This window comes from Xenopus laevis, chromosome 9_10L (genome assembly GCF_017654675.1).
Source record: "Xenopus laevis strain J_2021 chromosome 9_10L, Xenopus_laevis_v10.1, whole genome shotgun sequence".
Taxonomy (NCBI): Eukaryota; Metazoa; Chordata; class Amphibia; order Anura; family Pipidae; genus Xenopus; species Xenopus laevis.
In genome coordinates, this window is record NC_054387.1 from 45997267 (window position 1) to 46016627 (window position 19361).

Below are 19361 nucleotides of genomic sequence, written 5' to 3' on the forward strand. Positions count from 1 at the left end.
TAGCCCCACTAGGGTTTCCACCTTTTGCAAAAAAAAATTCCGGCTGGTGGGGTGCGGGTACAAAAAGGGGCGTGGTGTGACGTCAAAGAGGGCAGGGTTGTGACACAAAGGGGCGGGGGCACGACCAGGACAAAAACCAAAGGACAAGCTAAGTTTACAGGGGATTGGGGGCGGGCCGAGGGGTCTTTTTAAGGGTATTATAAATTTACCGGCAGCTACATTGCCGGTAAATTTGTAATCCCGGCCTTGGCAGGTGTTTCACCGGCTAGGCCTGTAAAATACCGGCCGGGTGGCAACCCTAAGCCCCACTAATGTAGGGGTGTTATTTGTTTATATACTTGTGCTTATCCTGTACCCTCTAATGACATCAGCAAAGGGATGGGTGAGATGCAGGTATATAAATTGGAGCAGCACAGTGGGTCCATTTGGTGATCCAGCTCAAGTTAGGGTCAGGTCGAATTTTTTTTCTATTAATGTGTGGGACAGGGGATGATTTGCTGGAAGTTGGGCTGGGGGGGTTTACAATGGTGATAGGGTCTTCAGTGACTTGGGTGGTGAGATCTTGAGGTTACAGTCCCCAATGGGCCCCATATACCCCAGTCCAACACTGAACTGCCATATGGCAACGTTCAGAACCAGTACACAGTTTACCCACACTAGGACCAGAAATGAAAGACAAAACACAAGGTGATAGAAAAGGGACAAAGGCAACACAATATAAAAGAGCAGAATTGAAAGCATCCAAAAGGCAGAACACAAGAGAGGACGAAGAAGTGAAGAAGAAAAAGGGTAATGATGGTAATATAGGCCCATTATGAAGTATATTGGAACCATCATGTACAGTTACCTAAAATGACTGACACCATGCCCATTATTTAGCTACCACATGATCCCACATCGTGTCAATACAAAACTAGCCCATTGCTAAATACTTCAAATTTAAAAGTACAAACCACACTTTATTATATATTAAAATTCTAGACTGACCACAGGAAGCCAGGCAAACGTATTTCATGCTTACCCCGCACTTAATATTAGGCCCCAAAGGGAAACACGTGGCGATCAGTATATATCACATTAAACTTAGAATTTATACATATCCCAGTATACATTTACTCAGTGTTCAACTTTTTTATAAATCCGTAAAGTAAAAATATAAACACATCATTTCACATAAGTTATTTATTACTTAGTTACTCAAACATAATTCATCCTAAATCATCTTAATGCAAACAGAATTAAGACATAGAACTATATATTAGTTTGGGTTTGATCATTGATCTTCTATTGTTCAAAACAGTTCAAGGTCCTCAACTTGACTCATATCTTTCCTTTTGAGGAGGAGCACTAAGAGAGAGATCAGCCACACATGGAGACATAAGTGACAGAATTTATAGCCACCACAAACTATTGGGTTCAATAGATTTTAAATAAACTGTATTGGTCTCCAGACAAGGATTCTAGGGTGGAAATCCCAATCAGAATATGGGTCTCGTCCCACTTTAGGCCCCATTCACTTTTACTTGTGGTTTATTTTTGTCCTGCACTAAACGGATGGTTCACTAAAGTTAACTAAAAAAAAAAACACTGTTCAATTGGCTTTAATTTTTTATTTTTCATAGTTTTTGAATGCAGATTTCTTCTTTCTTCTCAAATGGGGGTCACTGCCCCCTTCTAAAAAAACAGATGCTCTGTAAGGCATCACATTTAGGGGCAGATTTATCAAAGGTCGAAGAAAATTTTAATGTCAAGCTAATTTTTGTGTGCTTCGACTAGGGAATAGTCCAAATTCGATTAGAATTTGAAAAAAATTCAAATTTCGAATTGAAGTCAATTGGTGGGCTTTGAAAAATCGAAGGTTTTTTTGGAAAAACTTTGAATCAAATTAGATTGAATGCGCTATTACTTGGATTCGTATTATTCGATCGAAAACGGACCTATTCGGCCAAAAACTACCTTCGATTTAAAGTCCTTTAATACTGTTAGTTGATAAGTTCCCTGTGTATTATTGGGATCGCTGAGCCCGATTATCTGATTGGAGGGTAACAACGTTATTTTGTGCACACAGATTTCAGGTGTTGGTTCTTCAGGGGCCTCTTCATCAGATGTAGATACTTCCAGCTTGCATATCCAGTCGTCTTTCATGTTTTTTGGGCGTTTTAGAGTCAGATTCTAAATAGTAAAAAAAACAATAAAATAGAAAGTGTTAAGACATTAGAAAGAAATAATGATTCCCATACAGTTAAGTGTCTTCAGCAAAAATAAATCACATTTACTGACCTTAAGTTCCATGGCATATGTAGGCATATAGCAGAGAAGCCCAAGCATTCCTATCCACTCCAGTGTGCTAAGTGTATTTTTCTTAAAATAAAAAAAAGGATTAATTAGTGGTTGGGATGTATAAGGGTAATTTTTATGGGACATTTTTTATTTTCATTTATCAGTTATCAAATCTCAACTACAGAAGCAACAGAAGATAAAATGATATGCCTCTACATGTGTCCTAGACTAACATAGGCATAACATGGGATAAAATCAGGACCAGAACTATGGGTAGGCAGAAGAGGCACTTGCCTAGGGCGCAAAGGTAGAGGGGCGCCAGGCACATACCTCTTCTGACACCACAGAGAGGCCTATTTATCAATATTCAGATTTATGTCATTTTAGAGGGGTTTTTTCTACTATTAATAAACACAATCTCACAATTTAAAACAACCCCCACAAAGGTTTACCTTATTTATTAAAAATTCCATATATAAAAGACTCAAATGAATACAATTGTGGAAAAAAAACCTGAATACCTTGAACTTTGTCTCGTCATTTTAGAGTTTACAAGTTCTAAAAATAAATGTACAAAACTTAGAATTGAATAAATAGTTTACATTTTGTTCCCATTGACTTGTACATGACTTAGGTGCCAAAGTTTTCCATTCAAGATTTTTTTTTTGATTAATAAATGCTGCAATTCATTTTTTTAAATTATGATTCACATTCATGATAAAATTTGAATCGTGGAATAAAAAAAATATGAACGTTCATAAATAACCCACATAGTGTCGATAACGATATATTATAAGGATATATTCTTTTGGGTAATAACAATAAACACATCACTGCTAGCATTTACAAATAACATCTTAGATTTATCAAGGGTCGAATTTCCAAGTAATGGGAGTTTTTTGAACTCCCATAACTTTGAAATTCAAATTAAAAAAGATCGGAAATTATTAAAAAAAATCTAAGTTTTTTTTGGCTGAATGGGTCTGTTTTCGATCGAATAGGTCCGTTTTCGATCAAATTCGAATCATACGACTCAAAGTAATAAGGCATTCGAATCATACGGTTCAAAGTTTTTCCAAAAAAAAAATTGGATTTTTCAAAATCCACCAATTAACTCCAAATAAGTTCTAGGAGGTCCCCCATAGGCTAAAACAGCAATTAGGCAGGTTTTAGATGGTGAATGGTCAAAGTCGAATTTTTCAAGAGACAGTACATGATAAATTTCGAAATGTTTTTATTTCTTTTTTTAAATTCGAATCGAATTTGGACTATTCCCTAGTAGAAGTACACTAAAATTAGCTAGAAATTCCAATTTTTTAATTTGAACTTTCACTTCAACCTTTATAAATCTGCCCATAAATGTGTAATGATGACGTACCAGATAATGTTCATTGCAGCTCTTCAATATCTCACAAGTAATACGTACTGTCGGAACTAAAAGATATCTACATTAAGGAAAAACACATTACCAATATACTGGCAACAGTATAAATACTTTAGGGGTACAGGCACATACTGGGGTGTAAATGACCAATATCTATAACAAGTACAAAATAACATAATGGGGTTATCAGGAAGGCTACACAAAACCACATACTAATTAGGTGGCAGGGACATTGTTGTTTGCCATCTACCTAACCAGGTTCTATAGATGGAAGACCCTATAGAAAAGGAACATGAGGTTACACCCATCCTTTTAGTGGACTATTGATTTACTGAACCATTGGGGCACCAGACTGGATTCTAACCTGCCCCTCCCCCAGATGGTGAAAGTGGAATTCATACAGGACACAAATAAATCATGAACTTGTACCAGTTACCAAGAAAGGATACAGGCTACTAATACAACACCAGTGACTATGCAAACAGACATCCGGAAATAAACCATCCGTAGGTTTTTCCGGCCTGGAGTCAAGATGTACACCAAACATTGCAAAAAGTTGTATACATTTTCCATGCCAAATCCGAGAACTGCTCCTAATCGATGACCAGATTCCGATTCCTCCCCCTACAATAGAAACATGTCAATTAGTGCCTGAAATTTTGGTGTCAAGATTAAATTTGAAAAACAGGAACAGTTTTTTACCGTAACATAAGCAGCTATGGCAAAGCCGACACAGGCTAGGAGTCCGCAGCATAAAATGAATATATTACAGCGCAGACTGAGTTCGGGTTTGTAGAGCTTGATGAATTTGAAGTTCACAAACTTTACAGCAACATCTGAAAAATGTAAATAAACTTTATTAGCTCATGGTTAATGGTGTTAGACATTAGAAAACTGACATATTATTGAAATATATTGAAGGAGATGTTATACTATATAAATATATTTAATGCTATTGCTGTGACTTACCTATAACGCAGGCGATTGTTATTGCAGTCTTGGTAAAAGTCATCTCTGGTAGCTGCGTTACTAATTCACTAAAAGATAAATAGAAATCATATGTTATTGGATGGTCCTGGTTGCTATCCAGCCCAAGCACATTCCATGTAGGAAAAGAACACAGACTTACCTTATAAATGGCAGAAAAGGCTTTATGTGTCCCAGAGTAAGAGCTATAGTATAAGATATTGCAAGGCCAATGGCCGTCCAAACCGTCCAAATTATTGGTAATAAGGCTAAACCTGTTATACAGTTTTTCTTCATATTGAGATTGTCAAAGGGTAAATATAATTAATAAAGGTTAAATAGAAATTAATAGAAATTGAATCAGTGACAGTGATGTGAAGACAAGACCTCACTCACTCACTGCAACTGATAAAAACTGACATGATCAAAGTCAGTACCTTGATTCATGTCATTGTGATGTCATAATGTTGTGTCACATGACTGTTATCTCTCAGTGATGTCCAGGCTTGGTTTTCTTAGTGGGTGGTAGCTTGACATTGTGATGTCACTAGCTGACAACAGTCATTGTGATGTTACCAGCAGACAACAGTCATTGTGAGGTCACCAGCTGTCAAATATTAAGTTTTTATGTATACAATTATTCTCATTAATTGTAATGAATACATGTTTCTTTTATTTTCCTTCAGAATCCTGGGAATGATGAATATATGAATATTAATACAGAGTGCATGGCTTATACAGGTATGGGATCCGTTATGAACATCTCCCATAGACTCCATTATAATCAAATAATCCACATTTTTTAAAAAGGATTCCCTTTTTCTCTATAATAATAAAACAGTACCATGTACTTGATCCAAACTAAGATATAATTAATCATTATTGGAAGCAGAACCAGCGTATTGGGTTTATTTAATGTTTATATTATTTTCTAGTAGAGTTAAGGTGTGAAGACCTAAATTACGGAAAGATCTGTTATCCGGAACACCCCAGGTCCCGAGCATTCTGGATGCATACCTGTATAAGATAAGAAATGTGTTGCTACAGAGATTTCTGGAGCCATCTGTTTGCGGCATGTGCAGCCGAGCTGCAACTTTCATGGCAGTGCATTCATATTTTCAAATAGTTCAAATTTAAAAGTACAAACCACACTTTATTATATATTAAAATTCTAGACTGACCACAGGAAACCAGGCAAACGTATTTCATGCTTACCCCTAACTTAATATTAGGCCCCAAAAGGAAACACGTGGCGATCAGTATATATCACATTAAACTTAGAATTTATACATATCCCAGTATACATTTACTCAGTGTTCAACTTTTTTATAAATCCGTACAGTAAAAATATAAACACATCATTTCACATAAGTTATTTATTACTTAGTTCCTCAAACATAATTCATCCTAAGTCATCTTAATGCAAACAGAATTAAGACATAGAACTATATATTAGTTTGGGTTTGATCATTGATCTTCTATTGTTCATAACAGTTCAAGGTCCTCAACTTGACTCATATCTTTCCTTTTGAGCAGGAGCACTAAGAGAGATCAGCCACACATGGAGACATAAGTGTCAGAATTTATAGCCACCACAAACTATTGGGTTCAATAGATTTTAAATGAACTGTATTGGTCTCCAGACAAGGATTCTAGGGTGGAAATCCCAATCAGAATATGGGTCTCGTCCCACTTTAGGCCCCATTCACCTTTACTTGTGGTTTATTTTTGTCCTGCACTAAACGGATGGTTCACTAAAGTTAACTAAAAAAAAAAACACTGTTCAATTGGCTTTCATTTTTTATTTTTCATAGTTTTTGAATGCAGATTTCTTCTTTCTTCTCAAATGGGGGTCACTGCCCCCTTCTAAAAAACAGATGCTCTGTAAGGCATCAAATTTAGGGGCAGATTTATCAAAGGTCGAAGAAAATTTGAATGTCGAGCTAATTTTTGTGTGCTTCGACTAGGGAATAGTCCAAATTCGATTAGAATTTGAAAAAAATTCAAATTTCGAATTGAAGTCAATTGGTGGGCTTTGAAAAATCGAAGGTTTTTTTTGGAAAAACTTTGAATCAAATTCGATTGAATGCGCTATTACTTGGATTCGTATTATTCGATCGAAAACGGACCTATTCGGCCAAAAACAACCTTCGATTTAAAGTCCTTTAATACTGTTAGTTGATAAGTTCCCTGTATATTATTGGGATCGCTGAGCCCGATTATCTGATTGGAGGGTAACAACGTTATTTTGTGCACACAGATTTCAGGTGTTGGTTCTTCAGGGGCCTCTTCATCAGATGTAGATACTTCCCGCTTGCATATCCAGTCGTCTTTCATGTTTTTTGGGCGTTTTAGAGTCAGATTCTAAAAAGTAAAAAAAACAATAAAATAGAAAGTGTTAAGACATTAGCGAGAAATGATCATCCCTATACAGTTATATGTCTTCAGCAAAAATAAATCACATTTACTGACCTTAAGTTCCATGGCATATGTAGGCATATAGCAGAGAAGCCCAAGCATTCCTATCCACTCCAGTGTGCTAAGTGTATTTTTCTGGAAAAAAAATTAAAAAAAGGATTAATTAGTGGTTGGGATGTATAAGGGTAATTTTTATGGGACATTGTTTATTTTCATTTATCAGTTATCAAATCTCAACTACAGAAGCAACAGAAGATAAAATGATATGCCTCTACATGTGTCCTAGACTAACATAGGCATAACATGGGATAAAATCAGGAGCGGAACTATGGGTAGGCAGAAGAGGCACTTGCCTAGGGCGCAAAGGTAGAGGGGCGCCAGGCACATACCTCTTCTGACACCACAGAGAGGCCTATTTATCAATATTTATATTTATGTCATTTTAGAGGGTTTTTTTCTACTATTAATAAACACAATCTCACAATTTAAAACAACCCCCACAAATGTTTACCTTATTTATTAAAAATTCCATAAATAAAAGACTCAAATGAATACAATTATGGAAAAAAAAACTGAATACCTTGAACTTTGTCTCGTCATTTTAGAGTTTACAAGTTCTAAAAATAAATGTACAAAACCTAGAATTGAATAAATAGTTTACATTTTGTTCCCATTGACTTGTACATGACTTAGGTGCCAAAGTTTTCCATTAAAGATTTTTTTTTGATTAATAAATGCTGCAATTAATTTTTTTAAATTATGATTCACATTCATGATAAGATTTGAATCGTGGAATAAAAAAAATATGAACGTTCATAAATAATCCACATAGTGTTGATAAAGATATATTATAAGGATATATTTTACAAGATATTCACAGTTCTTTTGGGTAATAACAATAAACACATCACTGCTAGCATTTACAAATAACATCTTAGATTTATCAAGGGTCGAATTTCCAAGTAATGGGAGTTTTTTTGAACTCCCATAACTTTGAAATTCGAATTAAAAAAGACCAATCGGAAATTATTAAAAAAAATCTTTTTTTTTTGGCTGAATGGGTCTGTTTTCGATCGAATAGGTCCGTTTTCTATCAAATTTGAATCATACGACTCAAAGTAATAGCGCATTCGAAATCATATGGTTCCAAAAAATTTTTCAAAATCCACCAATTAACTCCAAATAAGTTCTAGGAGGTCCCCCATAGGCTAAAACAGCAATTAGGCAGGTTTTAGACGGTGAATGGTGAAAGTCGAATTTTTCAAGAGACAGTACATGATAAATTTCGAAATTTTGAAAAAAAAATTTAAATTCGAATCAAATTTGGACTATTCCCTGGTCGAAGTACAGTAAAATTAGCTAGAAATTCAAATTTTTTTATTTGAATTTTCACTTCAACCTTTATAAATCTGACCATAAATGTGTAATGATGACGTACCAGATAATGTTCATTGCAGCTCTTCAATATCTCACAAGTAATACGTACTGTCGGAACTAAAAGATGTCTACATTAAGGAAAAACACATTACCAATATACAGGTAACAGTATAAATACTTTAGGGATACAGGCACATACTGGGGTGTAAATGATCAATATCTATAACAAGTACAAAATAACATAATGGGGTTATCAGGAAGGCTACACAAAACCACATACTAATTAGGTGGCAGGGACATTGTTGTTTGCCATCTACCTAACCAGGTTCTATAGATGGAAGACCCTATAGAAAAGGAACATGAGGTTACACCCATCCTTTTAGTGGACTATTGATTTACTGAACCATTGGGGCACCAGACTGGATTCTAACCTGCCCCTCCCCCAGATGGTGAAAGTGGAATTCATACAGGACACAAATAAATCATGAACTTGTACCAGTTACCAAGAAAGGATACAGGCTACTAATACAACACCAGTGACTATGCAAACAGACATCCGGAAATAAACCATCCGTAGGTTTTTCCGGCCTGGAGTCAAGATGTACACCAAACATTGCAAAAAGTTGTATAAATTTTCCATGCCAAATCCGAGAACTGCTCCTAATCGATGACCAGCTTCCGATTCCTCCCCCTACAATAGAAACGTGTCAATTAGTGCCTGAAATTTTGGTGTCAAGATTAAATTTGAAAAACAGGAACAGTTTTTTACCGTAACATAAGCAGCTATGGCAAAGCCGACACAGGCTAGGAGTCCGCAGCATAAAATGAATATATTACAGCGCAGACTGAGTTCGGGTTTGTAGAGCTTGATGAATTTGAAGTTCACAAACTTTACAGCAACATCTGAAAAATGTAAATAAACTTTATTAGCTCATGGTTAATGGTGTTAGACATTAGAAAACTGACATATTATTGAAATATATTGAAGGAGATGTTATACTATATAAATATATTTAATGCTATTGCTGTGACTTACCTATAACGCAGGCGATTGTTATTGCAGTCTTGGTAAAAGTCATCTCTGGTAGCTGCGTTACTAATTCACTAAAAGATAAATAGAAATCATATGTTATTGGATGGTCCTGGTTGCTATCCAGCCCAAGCACATTCCATGTAGGAAAAGAACACAGACTTACCTTATAAATGGCAGAAAAGGCTTTATGTGTCCCAGAGTAAGAGCTATAGTATAAGATATTGCAAGGCCAATGGCCGTCCAAACCGTCCAAATTATTGGTAATAAGGCTAAACCTGTTATACAGTTTTTCTTCATATTGAGATTGTCAAAGGGTAAATATAATTAATAAAGGTTAAATAGAAATTAATAGAAATTGAATCAGTGACAGTGATGTGAAGACAAGACCTCACTCACTCACTGCAACTGATAAAAACTGACATGATCAAAGTCAGTACCTTGATTCATGTCATTGTGATGTCATAATGTTGTGTCACATGACTGTTATCTCTCAGTGATGTCCAGGCTTGGTTTTCTTAGTGGGTGGTAGCTTGACATTGTGATGTCACTAGCTGACAACAGTCATTGTGATGTTACCAGCAGACAACAGTCATTGTGAGGTCACCAGCTGTCAAATATTAAGTTTTTATGTATACAATTATTCTCATTAATTGTAATGAATACATGTTTCTTTTATTTTCCTTCAGAATCCTGGGAATGATGAATATATGAATATTAATACAGAGTGCATGGCTTATACAGGTATGGGATCCGTTATGAACATCTCCCATAGACTCCATTATAATCAAATAATCCACATTTTTAAAAAGGATTCCCTTTTTCTCTATAATAATAAAACAGTACCATGTACTTGATCCAAACTAAGATATAATTAATCATTATTGGAAGCAGAACCAGCGTATTGGGTTTATTTAATGTTTATATTATTTTCTAGTAGAGTTAAGGTGTGAAGACCTAAATTACGGAAAGATCTGTTATCCGGAACACCCCAAGTCCCGAGCATTCTGGATGCATACCTGTATAAGATAAGAAATGTGTTGCTACAGAGATTTCTGGAGCCATCTGTTTGCGGCATGTGCAGCCGAGCTGCAACTTTCATGGCAGTGCATTCATATTTTCAAATAGTTCAAATTTAAAAGTACAAACCACACTTTATTATATATTAAAATTCTAGACTGACCACAGGAAACCAGGCAAACGTATTTCATGCTTACCCCTAACTTAATATTAGGCCCCAAAAGGAAACACGTGGCGATCAGTATATATCACATTAAACTTAGAATTTATACATATCCCAGTATACATTTACTCAGTGTTCAACTTTTTTATAAATCCGTACAGTAAAAATATAAACACATCATTTCACATAAGTTATTTATTACTTAGTTCCTCAAACATAATTCATCCTAAGTCATCTTAATGCAAACAGAATTAAGACATAGAACTATATATTAGTTTGGGTTTGATCATTGATCTTCTATTGTTCATAACAGTTCAAGGTCCTCAACTTGACTCATATCTTTCCTTTTGAGCAGGAGCACTAAGAGAGATCAGCCACACATGGAGACATAAGTGTCAGAATTTATAGCCACCACAAACTATTGGGTTCAATAGATTTTAAATGAACTGTATTGGTCTCCAGACAAGGATTCTAGGGTGGAAATCCCAATCAGAATATGGGTCTCGTCCCACTTTAGGCCCCATTCACCTTTACTTGTGGTTTATTTTTGTCCTGCACTAAACGGATGGTTCACTAAAGTTAACTAAAAAAAAAAAAACACTGTTCAATTGGCTTTCATTTTTTATTTTTCATAGTTTTTGAATGCAGATTTCTTCTTTCTTCTCAAATGGGGGTCACTGCCCCCTTCTAAAAAACAGATGCTCTGTAAGGCATCAAATTTAGGGGCAGATTTATCAAAGGTCGAAGAAAATTTGAATGTCGAGCTAATTTTTGTGTGCTTCGACTAGGGAATAGTCCAAATTTCGATTAGAATTTGAAAAAAATTCAAATTTCGAATTGAAGTCAATTGGTGGGCTTTGAAAAATCGAAGGTTTTTTTTGGAAAAACTTTGAATCAAATTCGATTGAATGCGCTATTACTTGGATTCGTATTATTCGATCGAAAACGGACCTATTCGGCCAAAAACAACCTTCGATTTAAAGTCCTTTAATACTGTTAGTTGATAAGTTCCCTGTATATTATTGGGATCGCTGAGCCCGATTATCTGATTGGAGGGTAACAACGTTATTTTGTGCACACAGATTTCAGGTGTTGGTTCTTCAGGGGCCTCTTCATCAGATGTAGATACTTCCCGCTTGCATATCCAGTCGTCTTTCATGTTTTTTGGGCGTTTTAGAGTCAGATTCTAAAAAGTAAAAAAAACAATAAAATAGAAAGTGTTAAGACATTAGCGAGAAATGATCATCCCTATACAGTTATATGTCTTCAGCAAAAATAAATCACATTTACTGACCTTAAGTTCCATGGCATATGTAGGCATATAGCAGAGAAGCCCAAGCATTCCTATCCACTCCAGTGTGCTAAGTGTATTTTTCTGGAAAAAAAATTTAAAAAAAGGATTAATTAGTGGTTGGGATGTATAAGGGTAATTTTTATGGGACATTGTTTATTTTCATTTATCAGTTATCAAATCTCAACTACAGAAGCAACAGAAGATAAAATGATATGCCTCTACATGTGTCCTAGACTAACATAGGCATAACATGGGATAAAATCAGGAGCGGAACTATGGGTAGGCAGAAGAGGCACTTGCCTAGGGCGCAAAGGTAGAGGGGCGCCAGGCACATACCTCTTCTGACACCACAGAGAGGCCTATTTATCAATATTTATATTTATGTCATTTTAGAGGGTTTTTTTCTACTATTAATAAACACAATCTCACAATTTAAAACAACCCCCACAAATGTTTACCTTATTTATTAAAAATTCCATATATAAAAGACTCAAATGAATACAATTGTGGAAAAAAAACCTGAATACCTTGAACTTTGTCTCGTCATTTTAGAGTTTACAAGTTCTAAAAATAAATGTACAAAACTTAGAATTGAATAAATAGTTTACATTTTGTTCCCATTGACTTGTACATGACTTAGGTGCCAAAGTTTTCCATTCAAGATTTTTTTTTTGATTAATAAATGCTGCAGTTAATTTTTTTAAATTATGATTCACATTCATAATAAAATTTGAATCGTGGAATAAAAAAAATATGAACGTTCATAAATAACCCACATAGTGTCGATAAAGATATATTATAAGGATATATTTTACAAGATATTCACTGTTCTTTTGGGTAATAACAATAAACACATCACTGCTAGCATTTACAAATAACATCTTAGATTTATCAAGGGTCGAATTTCCAAGTAATGGGAGTTTTTTGAACTCCCATAACTTTGAAATTCAAATTAAAAAAGATCGGAAATTATTAAAAACAATCTACGTTTTTTTTGGCTGAATGGGTCTGTTTTCGATCGAATAGGTCCGTTTTCGATCAAATTCGAATCATACGACTCAAAGTAATAAGGCATTCGAATCATACGGTTCAAAGTTTTTCCAAAAAAAAAATTGGATTTTTCAAAATCCACCAATTAACTCCAAATAAGTTCTAGGAGGTCCCCCATAGGCTAAAACAGCAATTAGGCAGGTTTTAGACGGTGAATGGTCAAAGTCGAATTTTTCAAGAGACAGTACATGATAAATTTCGAAATGTTTTTATTTTATTTTTAAATTCGAATCGAATTTGGACTATTCCCTAGTAGAAGTACACTAAAATTAGCTAGAAATTCCAATTTTTTTATTTGAATTTTCACTTCAACCTTTATAAATCTGCCCATAAATGTGTAATGATGACGTACCAGATAATGTTCATTGCAGCTCTTCAATATCTCACAAGTAATACGTACTGTCGGAACTAAAAGATGTCTACATTTAGGAAAAACACATTACCAATATACAGGCAACAGTATAAATACTTTAGGGGTACAGGCACATACTGGGGTGTAAATGACCAATATCTATAACAAGTACAAAATAACATAATGGGGTTATCACGAAGGCTACACAAAACCACATACTAATTAGGTGGCAGGGACATTGTTGTTTGCCATCTACCTAACCAGGTTCTATAGATGGAAGACCCTATAGAAAAGGAACATGAGGTTACACCCATCCTTTTAGTGGACTATTGATTTACTGAACCATTGGGGCACCAGACTGGATTCTAACCTGCCCCTCCCCCAGATGGTGAAAGTGGAATTCATACAGGACACAAATAAATCATGAACTTGTACCAGTTACCAAGAAAGGATACAGGCTACTAATACAACACCAGTGACTATGCAAACAGACATCCGGAAATAAACCATCCGTAGGTTTTTCCGGCCTGGAGTCAAGATGTACACCAAACATTGCAAAAAGTTGTATACATTTTCCATGCCAAATCCGAGAACTGCTCCTAATCGATGACCAGCTTCCGATTCCTCCCCCTACAATAGAAACATGTCAATTAGTGCCTGAAATTTTTGTGTCAAGATTAAATTTGAAAAACAGGAACAGTTTTTTACCGTAACATAAGCAGCTATGGCAAAGCCGACACAGGCTAGGAGTCCGCAGCATAAAATGAATATATTACAGCGCAGACTGAGTTCGGGTTTGTAGAGCTTGATGAATTTGAAGTTCACAAACTTTACAGCAACATCTGAAAAATGTAAATAAACTTTATTAGCTCATGGTTAATGGTGTTAGACATTAGAAAACTGACATATTATTGAAATATATTGAAGGAGATGTTATACTATATAAATATATATAATGCTATTGCTGTGACTTACCTATAACGCAGGCGATTGTTATTGCAGTCTTGGTAAAAGTCATCTCTGGTAGCTGCGTTACTAATTCACTAAAAGATAAATAGAAATCATATGTTATTAGATGGTCCTGGTTGCTCTCCAGCCCAAGCACATTCCATGTAGGAAAAGAAACACAGACTTACCTTATAAATGGCAGAAAAGGCTTTATGTGTCCCAGAGTAAGAGCTATAGTATAAGATATTGCAAGGCCAATGGCCGTCCAAACCGTCCAAATTATTGGTAATAAGGCTAAACCTGTTATACAGTTTTTCTTCATATTGAGATTGTCAAAGGGTAAATATAATTAATAAAGGTTAAATGGAAATTAATAGAAATTGAATCAGTGACAGTGATGTGAAGACAAGACCTCACTCACTCACTGCAACTGATAAAAACTGACCTGATCAAAGTCAGTACCTTGATTCATGTCATTGTGATGTCATAATGTTGTGTCACATGACTAATCTCTCAGTGATGTCCAGGCTTGGTTTTCTTAGTGGGTGGTAGCTTGACATTGTGATGTCACTAGCTGACAACAGTCATTGTGAGGTCACCAGCAGACAACAGTCATTGTGAGGTCACCAGCTGTCAAATATTAGGTTTTTATGTATACAATTATTCTCATTAATTGTAATGAATACATGTTTCTTTTATTTTCCTTCAGAATCCTGGGGATGATGAATATATGAATAGTAATACAGAGTGCATGGCTTATACAGGTATGGGATCCGTTATCCGGAAACCCATTATCCAGAAAGTTCCGAATTACCGAATGAACATCTCCCATAGACTCCATTATAATCAAATAATCCACATTTTGAAAAAGGATTCCCTTTTTCTCTATAATAATAAAACAGTAGCATGTACTTGATCCAAACTAAGATATAATTAATCCTTATTGGAAGCAGAACCAGCATATTGGGTTTATTTAATGTTTACATTATTTTCTAGTAGAAGTAAGGTGTGAAGACCTAAATTACGGAAAGATCTGTTATCCGGAACACCCCAGGTCCCGAGCATTCTGGATAACAGATCCCATACCTGTATAAGAAATGTGTTGCTACAGAGATTTATGGAGCCATCTGTTTGCAGCACGTGCAGCCGAGCTGCAACTTTCATGGCAGTGCATTCATATTTTCAAATAGTTCAAATTTAAAAAGTACAAACCACACTTTATTATATATTAAAATTCTAGACTGACCACAGGAAACCAGGCAAACATATTTCATGCTTACCCCGCACTTAATAATAGGCCCCAAAGGGAAACACGTGGCGATCAGTATATAGCACATTAAACTTAGAATTTATACTGCACATATCCCAGTATACATTTACTCAGTGTTCAACTTTTTTATAAATCCGTAAAGTAAAAATATAAACACATCATTTCACATAAGTTATTTATTACTTAGTTACTCAAACATAATTCATCCTTAGTCATCTTAATGCAAACAGAATTAAGACATAGAACTATATATTAGTTTGGGTTTGATCATTGATCTTCTATTGTTCATAACAGTTCAAGGTCCTCAACTTGACTCATAACTTTCCTTTTGAGGAGGAGCACTAAGAGAGATCAGCCACACATGGAGACATAAGTGACAGAATTTATAGCCACCACAAACTATTGGGTTCAATAGATTTTAAATAAACTGTATTGGTCTCCAGACAAGGATTCTAGGGTGGAAATCCCAATCAGAATATGGGTCTCGTCCCACTTTAGGCCCCATTCACCTTTAATTGTGGTTTATTTTTGTCCTGCACTAAACGGATGGTTCACTAAAGTAAACTAAAAAAAAAACACTGTTCAATTGGCTTTCATTTTTTATTTTTCATAGTTTTTGAATGGAGATTTCTTCTTTCTTCTCAAATGGGGGTCACTGCCCCCTTCTAAAAAACAGATGCTCTGTAAGGCATCAAATTTAGGGGCAGATTTATCAAAGGTCGAAGAAAATTTGAATGTCGAGCTAATTATTGTGTGCTTCGACTGGGGAATAGTCCGAATTCGATTAGAATTTGAAAAAAATTCAAATTTCGAATTGAAGTCAATTGGCGGGCTTTGAAAAATCGAAGGTTTTTTTGGAAAAACTTTGAATCAAATTCGATTGAATGCACTATTACTTGGATTCGTATTATTCGATCGAAAACGGACCTATTCGGCCAAAAACTACCTTCGATTTAAAGTCCTTTAATACTGTTAGTTGATAAGTTCCCTGTATATTATTGGGATCGCTGAGCCCGATTATCTGATTGGAGGGTAACAACGTTATTTTGTGCACACAGATTTCAGGTGTTGGTTCTTCAGGGGCCTCTTCATCAGATGTAGATACTTCCCGCTTGCATATCCAGTCGTCTTTCATGTTTTTTGGGCGTTTTAGAGTCAGATTCTAAAAAGTAAAAAAAAACAATGAAATAGAAAGTGTTAAGACATTAGAAAGAAATGATGATTCCCATACAGTTATATGTCTTCAGCAAAAATAAATCACATTTACTGACCTTAAGTTCCATGGCATATGTAGGCATATAGCAGAGAAGCCCAAGCATTCCTATCCACTCCAGTGTGCTAAGTGTATTTTTCTTAAAATAAAAAAAAGGATTAATTAGTGTTGGGATGTATAAGGGTAATTTTTATGGGACATTTTTTATTTTCATTTATCAGTTATCAAATCTCAACTACAGAAGCAACAGAAGATAAAATGATATGCCTCTACATGTGTCCTAGACTAACATAGGCATAACATGGGATAAAATCAGGACCAGAACTATGGGTAGGCAGAAGAGGCACTTGCCTAGGGCGCAAAGGTAGAGGGGCGCCAGGCACATACCTCTTCTAACACCACAGAGAGGCCTATTTATCAATATTCGGATTTATGTCAATTTAGAGGGTTTTTTTCTACTATTAATAAACACAATCTCACAATTTAAAACAACCCCCGCAAATGTTTACCTTATTTATTAAAAATTCCATATATAAAAGACTCAAATGAATACAATTGTGGAAAAAAAACCTGAATACCTTGAACTTTGTCTCATCATTTTAGAGTTTACAAGTTCTAAAAATAAATGTACAAAATCTAGAATTGAATAAATAGTTTACATTTTGTTCCCATTGACTTGTACATGACTTAGGTGCCAAAGTTTTCCATTCAAGATGTTTTTTTGATTAATAAATGCTGCAATTCATTTTTTTAAATTATGATTCACATTCATGATAAGATTTGAATCGTGGAATAAAAAAAATATGAACGTTCATAAATAACCCACATAGTGTTGATAAAGATATATTATAAGGATATATTTTACAAGATATTCACAGTTCTTTTGGGTAATAACAATAAACACATCACTGCTAGCATTTACAAATAACATCTTAGATTTATCAAGGGTCGAATTTCCAAGTAATGGGAGTTTTTTTGAACTCCCATAACTTTGAAATTCGAATTAAAAAAGACCAATTGGAAATTATTTTAAAAAAATCTATTTTTTTTTGGCTGAATGGGTCTGTTTTCGATCTATTAGGTCCGTTTTCTATCAAATTCGAATCATACGACTCAAAGTAATAGCGCATTCGAAATCATATGGTTCAACGTTTTTCCAAAAAAAAATTGGATATTTCAAAATCCACCAATTAACTCCAAATATGTTCTAGGAGGCCCCCCATAGGCTAAAACAGCAATTAGGCAGGTTAGACGGTGAATGGTCAAAGTCGAATTTTTCAAGAGACAGTACATGATAAATTTTGGACTATTCCCTGGTCGAGGTACAGTAAAATTAGCTAGAAATTCCAATTTTTTAATTTGAACTTTCACTTCAACCTTTATAAATCTGCCCATAAATGTGTAATGATGACGTACCAGATAATGTTCATTGCAGCTCTTCAATATCTCACAAGTAATACGTACTGTCGGAACTAAAAGATGTCTACATTAAGGAAAACACATTACCAATATACAGGCAACAGTATAAATACTTTAGGGGTACAGGCACATACTGGGGTGTAAATGATCAATATCTATAACAAGTACAAAATAACATAATGGGGTTATCACGAAGGCTACACAAAACCACATACTAATTAGGTGGCAGGAACATTGTTGTTTGCCATCTACCTAACCAGGTTCTATAGATGGAAGACCCTATAGAAAAGGAACATGAGGTTACACCCATCCTTTTAGTGGACTATTGATTTACTGAACCATTGGGGCACCAGACTGGATTCTAACCTGCCCCTCCCCCAGATGGTAAAAGTGGAATTCATACAGGACACAAATAAATCATGAACTTGTACCAGTTACCAAGAAAGGATACAGGCTACTAATACAACACCAGTGACTATGCAAACAAACATCCGGAAATAAACCATCCGTAGGTTTTTCCGGCCTGGAGTCAAGATGTACACCAAACATTGCAAAAAGTTGTATAAATTTTCCATGCCAAATCCGAGAACTGCTCCTAATCGATGACCAGCTTCCGATTCCTCCCCCTACAATAGAAACGTGTCAATTAGTGCCTGAAATTTTGGTGTCAAGATTAAATTTGAAAAACAGGAACAGTTTTTTACCGTAACATAAGCAGCTATGGCAAAGCCGACACAGGCTAGGAGTCCGCAGCATAAAATGAATATATTACAGCGCAGACTGAGTTCGGGTTTGTACAGCTTGATGAATTTGAAGTTCACAAACTTTACAGCAACATCTGAAAAATGTAAATAAACTTTATTAGCTCATGGTTAATGGTGTTAGACATTAGAAAACTGACATATTATTGAAATATATTGAAGGAGATGTTATACTATATAAATATATTTAATGCTATTGCTGTGACTTACCTATAACGCAGGCGATTGTTATTGCAGTCTTGGTAAAAGTCATCTCTGGTAGCTGCGTTACTAATTCACTAAAAGATAAATAGAAATCATATGTTATTGGATGGTCCTGGTTGCTCTCCAGCCCAAGCACATTCCATGTAGGAAAAGAAACACAGACTTACCTTATAAATGGCAGAAAAGGCTTTATGTGTCCCAGAGTAAGAGCT

The 19361-nt window shown here is 35.2% G+C and overlaps 1 protein-coding gene across 1 annotated transcript; it reads right to left on the reverse strand.

Annotated features, from left to right (window-relative positions):
* Positions 1-4678: 4678 nt before the first annotated feature.
* LOC121398219 lies at positions 4679-19018 on the reverse strand. The gene is made up of 14 exons (XM_041577097.1): positions 18889-19018; positions 18636-18810; positions 18182-18237; positions 16824-16904; positions 16499-16714; positions 13790-13964; positions 13335-13390; positions 11933-12013; positions 11609-11824; positions 8942-9116; positions 8487-8542; positions 7103-7183; positions 6779-6994; positions 4679-4701 (listed from the first exon to the last, which is right to left on the reverse strand). The coding sequence occupies exons 2-14, from the start codon at positions 18757-18759 to the stop codon at positions 4699-4701; spliced, it is 1536 nt and encodes a 511-aa protein (XP_041433031.1). The 5' UTR covers positions 18760-18810; positions 18889-19018; the 3' UTR covers positions 4679-4698.
* Between the last annotated feature and the right edge of the window lie 343 nt (positions 19019-19361).